At 50.7% G+C, this 10,832-nt stretch overlaps 2 protein-coding genes across 2 annotated transcripts; both read right to left on the reverse strand.

Moving 5' to 3' along the window:
• On the reverse strand, positions 227-2,826 carry LOC109821271. Its single transcript, XM_020387455.1, has 5 exons — positions 2,022-2,826; positions 1,741-1,935; positions 1,287-1,661; positions 1,052-1,207; positions 227-975 (listed from the first exon to the last, which is right to left on the reverse strand). The coding sequence occupies exons 1-5, from the start codon at positions 2,734-2,736 to the stop codon at positions 227-229; spliced, it is 2,190 nt and encodes a 729-aa protein (XP_020243044.1). The 5' UTR covers positions 2,737-2,826.
• Positions 2,825-5,520, reverse strand: LOC109821272. Its single transcript, XM_020387456.1, has 4 exons — positions 5,420-5,520; positions 4,541-4,650; positions 2,911-4,238; positions 2,825-2,842 (listed from the first exon to the last, which is right to left on the reverse strand). Exons 2-4 carry the CDS (start codon positions 4,641-4,643, stop codon positions 2,825-2,827), a joined length of 1,449 nt encoding a protein of 482 aa, XP_020243045.1. The 5' UTR covers positions 4,644-4,650; positions 5,420-5,520.

The following is a 10,832-nucleotide window of genomic DNA, read 5'->3' on the forward strand; positions in this document are numbered from 1 at the left end:
TTTACTCTCTCAGCACAACGTTACATGCGGAACGGATTTCGACAATCCGCATGCTAGCCCGATTCAAACGGTAATCGGTAAAGGCACCTCAAACCCGTTGATGGCTGGGGGTTTGCCAAAAATCCCATAAATCTGTCATTCGGAAGAGATACAGAGAAAACACAAAAGAAGCAAATGCGGATTTTCTATTAATAAATCAAGTCAAAAGCATATGACAACAAGTCCGTCAACCCGAAGGCAACCGACGGCTAAGAATATGAGACTCTAAACCGGAGAGCCTGTCCATATAGTCCTGCTCGAACTCCGCCTGCAGGCTAGCTCGGACAGAATCTTCGGAACTGTTGAGAACCTCTGCGGCTTCGTGTCGCAGCTTCATCAACCCCTCCTGCGCTGATCCCAGCCTGTCGAGTGTCCATTCACGAGAACGCTCCAACCCAACCAGTTCCTCAGAAATGGTAGCGGCAGATTCTTCGGCGCGTTCCAAGGCCTCCTTCAGTCTAGCTATCTCTGCACGAGTGGAATCTAAGGAGCTCACTAACTCAGCTCTGCTGGTGTCTTTCCTCGCCAGAGAGGCCATCAGCTGCTCGACAGTGCGCTCACGTGATCGAAGCTCGCTGCCAACGGAAGATCGCAGTTCATGCCACTGCGTCAACCTATCCTCCACCTGAGAAGATGCAAAAGAGGGAGCTCCACCAGCCTTCAACTCCCTCAGCTCTCGAATCTCTGACTCCAGGGCAGCGAAATCAGCTGTAAAGGAATCGGCCAAATCCGGATATCCCTCTTCCCTCATCATCATCATGTGACGGGAGAAGGAACGCCTGAACTGATCAAAAGAAGACCCTCTGTGCAGAAGCTTATCAATCACGCCGTTATAAAAGGCAGTAAAGAAGCCGAGGTCAGTGCGGAAGACATCCCCATCTGGATTGGTATCGGCCAAGAGAGCATGGACCTGCTCATATAGAGACGGTCGAGAACCTGCAAGCAGCAGTATGGGAGGTCAAGAAACTATTAAATACAATCGAAAAGACCCTAAGGGAAATTCGAGGTATACCTATACCGGCGGAAATCCCCTCGGGTTGGGGTTCGACAGGCTCCGAAGTAACGACAGGAATGCTCATGGAAGGTATATCAACCCTCGTGGGCAAGTCAGTCGTATTAGGCGAAGGCGGGAAAACACCCGAAGCTATAGCAGAATCAGGTACAGCGCCTGGTCATATAGTTGCACTTCTTTATTAGTCAAAATGGAGACTGAGACAAGCAAAGAAGAGAGGAAATTGGATATATACCTGTGGATGAATCACTCTCAAAGAGTGGTCTCACAGTCCCGGTGGGAGCTTGTTCAGCTAACATATCGGCTAACAGTCCAGAGTCAGGTCTCGGGAAGACCGGTGCAGGAACATATCCCTGCTCTTCGAAATCTGCAATAGGGGAGGCCCCATCCCCGTCTGGCCCTTCTGTCGCAACACCTGCAGCACCGGATGTAGGTATATCTGAAAATGAACCGGTGGGATCAACACCATCTGCCTGCCCAAGATCGATGTTCAGATCAATGCCCAGGGAGCCATCACGAAGGGCGTCGCACACCTGCTGCATGAAGCAGTCCATGTTGTCAGCCCCAGAGAATACCGGACCTGGCGGAAGCTCACCCTCCTCGAAGAACCCTGAATTATGAAACAGGATCAGGGATCCCGGAAGGTAAATCATCTTAAAGCAATAAAAGTGGGTACAACAAAATGTTACCTTCCTCCCCGTCGGCAAAGCCTCCTGAATCTACCCCATGGGAGCGCTGATCAACATGAGGTTTATGGGCAATCTTTTTCCTTTTCGAAGGATCACCCCTCATAGAACCAACGGGGCGGTCATGCGAAGTTTGGCCACCAAACTTGGATTTCGCACGACGGGAAGCGAGCGACCCATGGTCGTCAGCTACCCCACCTGAAACAACAAGAATCATCTCATGAACCAGATCTTTCGCCAATACCAATTGAAGTCGAGAAAGAGGATCAAAGAGCATGACAAACCTGTATCAAGTTCTGCTTGGTCGGTATCTATATCTGCATACTCCCCTTCGGGAATTCCGGTGGACTTCTTCCTCTGTCTCTGAGCAGGCTCAGCCCTGCGAGCAGCCATCATAGCAGATTGAACCAAGTGATCGGATTCTAGTTCCGAAAGACTCCTCACACTTATGGATTCATCGGCAGAGAGGAACCATTTACAGCTGAGGAAGGTAATCATTGGATTGCGTTTATAGGAGGGAAGAGCAAACTGAGCCCCGGTGCAGCCAACCATGGTCCATAACCACGCCCGTACGCCGTCAACGAGTCCTCCCTCAACACGCAAACTACGACTCGGATTCCCAACGTATAGTTGGTCATAGCCAAACTGACGTGCGAAACGGCAGGGAAGGTAAGGCTCTATGTGGCAGCGGTCCTTCACCCGGAGAACAAGATACCCGACTCGGATGTTCACCAACCAGCGGAAACAACCGACGTCGAGAGCAGTCCGGTTAGTTCGGGGTTTCTCCATATCAGTCAACTCCTCGCCATAACGTCCCGAAAAGCGAGGGAAGCATTTGAAGAACTCCCAGTTCCTGCGAACTCGAAGTTCTTTTTGTACATCTTCAAATTTCTTCCCAACCCATCTACTCTCCTCCAACAGCTGTAGGAAAGGAACGGGAACATCAACGGCGCTGGGCGCCGACATCAAGTCCGGACGGTGAAGAACGAACCACGCCATCAAATAAGCGTAGGGCAGCTCAACCTTCGGGCAGGTAAGCTCAGTCGAGGGTTTAGAACCCACTTGGGTAAGAACACGAACTACACCCCTAAGCCCGCAATGGATGCTAGCAACCATCGCTGGAAGCAGAGAAAGCTCCCTCCCATAAGCTAGCTGGACCGCAGGGAAGAGCACCTCAAGGGGTAGAGCGTCTGAAGACTGATATGGAACAACACACTTCTTCAGCCAAAGAGCAAGGTAGCCAGCTAACAGAGACCGAGGATCGATAGACTTCTGGGCATGATAGAGGAACGATCGAAACTTAGTCCCGGCCGGAAAAGCCCCCTCGGCACTAGCAATGGTATAAGAATGAGTTTCATTCTTCTCCATCAGCTCATTAATAGCGGCAGGGGTCAAAACGCCTAACTCATGTATGGACTCCTCGGAATCATCCTCCAAGTTAGGAAACAGGTAAACAGCAAACTGCTTCAAGCTGATCTTCCTCTTCGTCTTCGCTGGAGGAGAACTCTGGAGCAAACAGGTGTGATAATGACAGGTGAGGTCCCAGAGAGTGTCATACACATCGGGAGTATCCTTCTTCAAACACTCCAACTGTTGGTTAGAAGGGAAGTATTCCTGATACGGGCAATCTCCCATCGAAAGCCCGGAAACCTGGTGCATCTCATGAAGAGCCAACCCTAGCTCTCCGCCACTGGTCAAGAAGGTATTACTATCAGGCATATATGTCTCGAGCAATGCCAAGAAGTGACGGCAGCTAACGGGAAGTCCATACATAGTAGCCCGTATGGGCGTATATAATCCACTACCCTTCAAGTCTCTCTCCCAGCGTCCCAGAACATAACTGGTCAAACGGGTCCACCATCCCTTAGCCAGTGAGGAAGCCCAACCATAACATCGGTAATCCAGTCGAGGTAATTGTCTTCCCAGATGAGCTAAACGATTCCTCACGGTGAGAGCGGCCGCCGATACCTCGCCTGGAGGTGCAGTGTCAAGACCCATGATCCCGGGTCGAAGGCCACAAATGGATTGATACCCCAGAGAACCGGGACTCTTGTGATGAGAAATGTATCCGCACTGAACGTGTGTAACAGCATTGGTAAGAGGCCAGGACATCTGTCGCCCCACAGCCTGTTTCTCCAAGTCAGTAAAAGAGCACTGGCGAGGAATAGAGGGGATATATAAAAGAGCTCCCTCGTCAAGGGTAAGCCAGTGCTCCTCAGCAAGAGTCAGCGCGGCAGGATCTTCGGTGCGATCCCCGAATAGAAAACCCGGCTTCTTTAAAGCTTCAGTAGAAGTGGCGTCTGCGGTGAGAGGAGCATCGGTGATAAGTTGGCGTAAACAGTGACGCCCTCCATCCTTTATCAAGCGACAGAACTCGTCTGAGCGATCTCTGTCGAACTGCGGAAGGGGATCGATGATCTGCCTGGCAGAAGCCGAAGAAAACACTTCCCTACTACAACCGGTAGGGGCATGATGAGGGAGACTACCCCCGGGAAACTCAACTGCAACAAAGCAAAGATGGAGTCAGAAAATCCATGTCATAAACGCAAGACGAGATTATTCGATTTCGAGTGCCCTACACCGGGAGAACGGTATGCGTCATCACGTAGACACCGTGATAACATATACCGACCTATAAGGTGTAAGGCAACACGAGATCGCCCCAATATAACCGAGGACTTGAATTGGCTAAGCAAAGCAAGTCCGAAACCTTAACCCCCGCGGGAGGGGTATCGGTTCTTCCGTCATGACCCGCGAGAGGTCAATCCGGGATAAAAGAAAAAAATATATATAAGATTCTTACCCCCAAAGCAAGAGGTCACTGGAGATGATGTCGTAGGAGCCTCCTCCACGCCATGCTGCGAGCAAGGGTGACTCCCGGAAAGACGAGACCGACGGGGAGACATCGTGAATCTGCAATGAAGAGCAGTACATCAGGTACGATATATATACACGAAATATCGGAAGAAGGGAAATTAAGCACTTGGACTCGAAATCCTAATAACAAATAGGATTTTGTAGTTAAAGTCTAATTAAGCCTACGAATTTCGTGCACGCGAAACGATAATCGTCATTTCGCGGAAAATTTTGGTGAAATACCCAAAATACCCCTCGTGCTCAAGGCCAAATTCAGGTCAAGGACACGTATGACTCGGGTTATGGTCATCATACTTGATCATCGAACATCCCGGTACCCTATAATTTTGATCAAATTTTGCAAATAAGCCCTTTTGCAGAATTTGGTCAATTTTACATAAAAGTCCCTCCATGAACTTTTGGTTTTGCATCCATATGCTTTTACCAAAAATTCGATCAAGGGTCGGGGGTTTAAACTTCTTGGATTTCAGCCCCAAATTCGTGGCTCTTTTGACAATAAGCCCCTCCAAATATTTAGGGACTGTTTTGCAAATAAACCCCTCAAACAGTTCTTTAACCCTCTTACACAAAGCACCCCCATTTCTTGAAGAAACAAACACGAACCCAAGCCTCCCAAATTTCAGTTCATGTTTGCATAAGAGCCCCCAAAATTTCAGACCCACGAATTTTGCAAATAAACCCCTATAGTTTCGGTTTTTGCAATAAAACCCCCCAAATGCTTATTTCATCCATAAACCCTTATCTATTACAAGCATAAAGACATGATCTTTGCAAGAAAATAAGGGGTTTGTGAAGAAAAACTTACCAAGTCAAAGGAGTTTTCCTTCGGGCTCGGAAATGGAGGCCAAGACCCTCGTTTGAAAGAGGAGAAGATTCCGGCAAATGGGTACCCGTCAAAATCCCGAATCTTTTAAGGGATTGAAGGGTTCTCAAGAGCAAATCAATGGAGGAAAGAGGGGGAGGAAGAAGAAAGAAAACCGAAAATGGGGGGAAAGAATTCGGTTTTGGGGGTGGGGTTCTCTCTTGAAATTCAAAATAAAGGAGGGGGGGACCATGCACAAGAGGCCAAAAAAAGGAACAAGACAAAACTAGGGGAGAAACACCCCTAGGGGTGTCTCGGCATTGCCGAGACACCCCCAAGGGTGTCTCGGCATTGCCGAGGCACCCCGGGGTGCTTCGCCCGGGTTTCAACCCCCTACGCGATGTTTTGATCCCCCGAGATATTTTCCGGTACCCGGAATTGTTTTCCATATCCACGATGTTTCCACAAACATTGGTTTTCTCCGCCGACGGTTGAAAAATATGGATGAGTCCCACAAGTCAACCTACGCGGTTCAAAACCCTAAGGTGGACGCCGGTCAACGCGTAACCTTAGGTCAACGCCGGACAACGCGTTGCGTCAAAAATCAACACGTGGCGACGAAAATCAACACGTGATGACAAGAGCCAACCCACGCGGTTCAAAACCCTAAGGTGGACGCCGGTCAACGCGTAACCTTAGGTCAACGCCGGACAACGCGTTGCGTCAAAAGTCAACACGTGGCGACGAAAATCAACACGTGATGACAAGAGCCAACCTACGCGGTTCAAAACCCTAAGGTGGACGCCGGTCAACGCGTAACCTTAGGTCAACGCCGGACAGCGCGTTGCGACAAAAGTCAACACGTGACGACGAAAGTCAACACGTGACGACAAAAGCCAACCTACGCGGTTCAAAACCCTAAGGTGGACGCCGGTCAACGCGTAACCTTAGGTCAACGCCGGACAGCGCGTTGCGACAAAAGTCAACACGTGACGACGAAAGTCAACACGTGACGACAAAAGCCAACCTACGCGGTTCAAAACCCTAAGGTGGACGCCGGTCAACGCGTAACCTTAGGTCAACGCCGGACAGCGCGTTGCGACAAAAGTCAACACGTGACGACGAAAGTCAACACGTGACGACAAAAGCCAACCTACGCGGTTCAAAACCCTAAGGTGGACGCCGGTCAACGCGTAACCTTAGGTCAACGCCGGACAGCGCGTTGCGACAAAAGTCAACACGTGACGACGAAAGTCAACACGTGACGACAAAAGCCAACCTACGCGGTTCAAAACCCTAAGGTGGACGCCGGTCAACGCGTAACCTTAGGTCAACGCCGGACAGCGCGTTGCGACAAAAGTCAACACGTGACGACGAAAGTCAACACGTGACGACAAAAGCCAACCTACGCGGTTCAAAACCCTAAGGTGGACGCCGGTCAACGCGTAACCTTAGGTCAACGCCGGACAGCGCGTTGCGACAAAAGTCAACACGTGACGACGAAAGTCAACACGTGACGACAAAAGCCAACCTACGCGGTTCAAAACCCTAAGGTGGACGCCGGTCAACGCGTAACCTTAGGTCAACGCCGGACAGCGCGTTGCGACAAAAGTCAACACGTGACGACGAAAGTCAACACGTGACGACAAAAGCCAACCTACGCGGTTCAAAACCCTAAGGTGGACGCCGGTCAACGCGTAACCTTAGGTCAACGCCGGACAGCGCGTTGCGACAAAAGTCAACACGTGACGACGAAAGTCAACACGTGACGACAAAAGCCAACCTACGCGGTTCAAAACCCTAAGGTGGACGCCGGTCAACGCGTAACCTTAGGTCAACGCCGGACAGCGCGTTGCGACAAAAGTCAACACGTGACGACGAAAGTCAACACGTGACGACAAAAGCCAACCTACGCGGTTCAAAACCCTAAGGTGGACGCCGGTCAACGCGTAACCTTAGGTCAACGCCGGACAGCGCGTTGCGACAAAAGTCAACACGTGACGACGAAAGTCAACACGTGACGACAAAAGCCAACCTACGCGGTTCAAAACCCTAAGGTGGACGCCGGTCAACGCGTAACCTTAGGTCAACGCCGGACAGCGCGTTGCGACAAAAGTCAACACGTGACGACGAAAGTCAACACGTGACGACAAAAGCCAACCTACGCGGTTCAAAACCCTAAGGTGGACGCCGGTCAACGCGTAACCTTAGGTCAACGCCGGACAGCGCGTTGCGACAAAAGTCAACACGTGACGACGAAAGTCAACACGTGACGACAAAAGCCAACCTACGCGGTTCAAAACCCTAAGGTGGACGCCGGTCAACGCGTAACCTTAGGTCAACGCCGGACAGCGCGTTGCGACAAAAGTCAACACGTGACGACGAAAGTCAACACGTGACGACAAAAGCCAACCTACGCGGTTCAAAACCCTAAGGTGGACGCCGGTCAACGCGTAACCTTAGGTCAACGCCGGACAGCGCGTTGCGACAAAAGTCAACACGTGACGACGAAAGTCAACACGTGACGACAAAAGCCAACCTACGCGGTTCAAAACCCTAAGGTGGACGCCGGTCAACGCGTAACCTTAGGTCAACGCCGGACAGCGCGTTGCGACAAAAGTCAACACGTGACGACGAAAGTCAACACGTGACGACAAAAGCCAACCTACGCGGTTCAAAACCCTAAGGTGGACGCCGGTCAACGCGTAACCTTAGGTCAACGCCGGACAGCGCGTTGCGACAAAAGTCAACACGTGACGACGAAAGTCAACACGTGACGACAAAAGCCAACCTACGCGGTTCAAAACCCTAAGGTGGACGCCGGTCAACGCGTAACCTTAGGTCAACGCCGGACAGCGCGTTGCGACAAAAGTCAACACGTGACGACGAAAGTCAACACGTGACGACAAAAGCCAACCTACGCGGTTCAAAACCCTAAGGTGGACGCCGGTCAACGCGTAACCTTAGGTCAACGCCGGACAGCGCGTTGCGACAAAAGTCAACACGTGACGACGAAAGTCAACACGTGACGACAAAAGCCAACCTACGCGGTTCAAAACCCTAAGGTGGACGCCGGTCAACGCGTAACCTTAGGTCAACGCCGGACAGCGCGTTGCGACAAAAGTCAACACGTGACGACGAAAGTCAACACGTGACGACAAAAGCCAACCTACGCGGTTCAAAACCCTAAGGTGGACGCCGGTCAACGCGTAACCTTAGGTCAACGCCGGACAGCGCGTTGCGACAAAAGTCAACACGTGACGACGAAAGTCAACACGTGACGACAAAAGCCAACCTACGCGGTTCAAAACCCTAAGGTGGACGCCGGTCAACGCGTAACCTTAGGTCAACGCCGGACAGCGCGTTGCGACAAAAGTCAACACGTGACGACGAAAGTCAACACGTGACGACAAAAGCCAACCTACGCGGTTCAAAACCCTAAGGTGGACGCCGGTCAACGCGTAACCTTAGGTCAACGCCGGACAGCGCGTTGCGACAAAAGTCAACACGTGACGACGAAAGTCAACACGTGACGACAAAAGCCAACCTACGCGGTTCAAAACCCTAAGGTGGACGCCGGTCAACGCGTAACCTTAGGTCAACGCCGGACAGCGCGTTGCGACAAAAGTCAACACGTGACGACGAAAGTCAACACGTGACGACAAAAGCCAACCTACGCGGTTCAAAACCCTAAGGTGGACGCCGGTCAACGCGTAACCTTAGGTCAACGCCGGACAGCGCGTTGCGACAAAAGTCAACACGTGACGACGAAAGTCAACACGTGACGACAAAAGCCAACCTACGCGGTTCAAAACCCTAAGGTGGACGCCGGTCAACGCGTAACCTTAGGTCAACGCCGGACAGCGCGTTGCGACAAAAGTCAACACGTGACGACGAAAGTCAACACGTGACGACAAAAGCCAACCTACGCGGTTCAAAACCCTAAGGTGGACGCCGGTCAACGCGTAACCTTAGGTCAACGCCGGACAGCGCGTTGCGACAAAAGTCAACACGTGACGACGAAAGTCAACACGTGACGACAAAAGCCAACCTACGCGGTTCAAAACCCTAAGGTGGACGCCGGTCAACGCGTAACCTTAGGTCAACGCCGGACAGCGCGTTGCGACAAAAGTCAACACGTGACGACGAAAGTCAACACGTGACGACAAAAGCCAACCTACGCGGTTCAAAACCCTAAGGTGGACGCCGGTCAACGCGTAACCTTAGGTCAACGCCGGACAGCGCGTTGCGACAAAAGTCAACACGTGACGACGAAAGTCAACACGTGACGACAAAAGCCAACCTACGCGGTTCAAAACCCTAAGGTGGACGCCGGTCAACGCGTAACCTTAGGTCAACGCCGGACAGCGCGTTGCGACAAAAGTCAACACGTGACGACGAAAGTCAACACGTGACGACAAAAGCCAACCTACGCGGTTCAAAACCCTAAGGTGGACGCCGGTCAACGCGTAACCTTAGGTCAACGCCGGACAGCGCGTTGCGACAAAAGTCAACACGTGACGACGAAAGTCAACACGTGACGACAAAAGCCAACCTACGCGGTTCAAAACCCTAAGGTGGACGCCGGTGTTATATCGCTAGGGCAAGCCAATTGAAAACGGCACTACTCCAAAGAGTACACGAGTATAAACTGTTTCTCAAAACTCCGACGAGTATACGAGTATAAACTGCTCCTCATAACTCCGACGAGTATACGAGTATAAACTGCTTCTCAACACTCCGATAAGTATAAGAGTATAAACTGCTTCTTCAAACTCCGACGAGTATACGAGTATAAACTGCTTCTCAACACTCCGATAAGTATAAGAGTATAAACTGCTTCTCACTCCAAAGAGTATACGAGTATAAACTGTTTCTCATTCCTCCTACCGGTATAAGAGGTTAAACTGCTCCCTGATACTCCAATAGGTATATGAGTCTAAACTATTTCCTACCATTGACGGGAAGTTCCTGGAGGATATTACGCTAATATTCTTAAGGATAACCCGGTCGGACAACCAAGTCAAACCCAGTTCCAAGAGAGAAACTGGGGGTGGATTATCCAATGCATCGGGAAGTTCCCGAAAGAATACCACAGGGGTATTCTTAGGGATAACCCAATCATTGTGGAATTGGTGAATAAGAAATTCACGTTCGAACTCAGAAGGCCGGAATGTCTCTTCTCATTCTCTAACTCTTATGAGTCGTTTTTGTGAGATGAGATCCAATCCTCTGATAGGTTAATTTTTCCTCACCAAACCATCCGCTGATCAAATTAAACGACAGTGGATCCACCAACGTTTCCATTTGCCCATTGTTGGCATTTCTCAGACTTAACGTGCTAGGTCCTAGCATTAAAGCCTCCTCTTGAGTGATAATACGAGTTGGCATTTTCTTTGCTACCCGTATTCCACTT

The sequence above is a fragment of the Asparagus officinalis genome, chromosome 8, assembly GCF_001876935.1.
Source record: "Asparagus officinalis chromosome 8, Aspof.V1, whole genome shotgun sequence".
Taxonomy (NCBI): Eukaryota; Viridiplantae; Streptophyta; class Magnoliopsida; order Asparagales; family Asparagaceae; genus Asparagus; species Asparagus officinalis.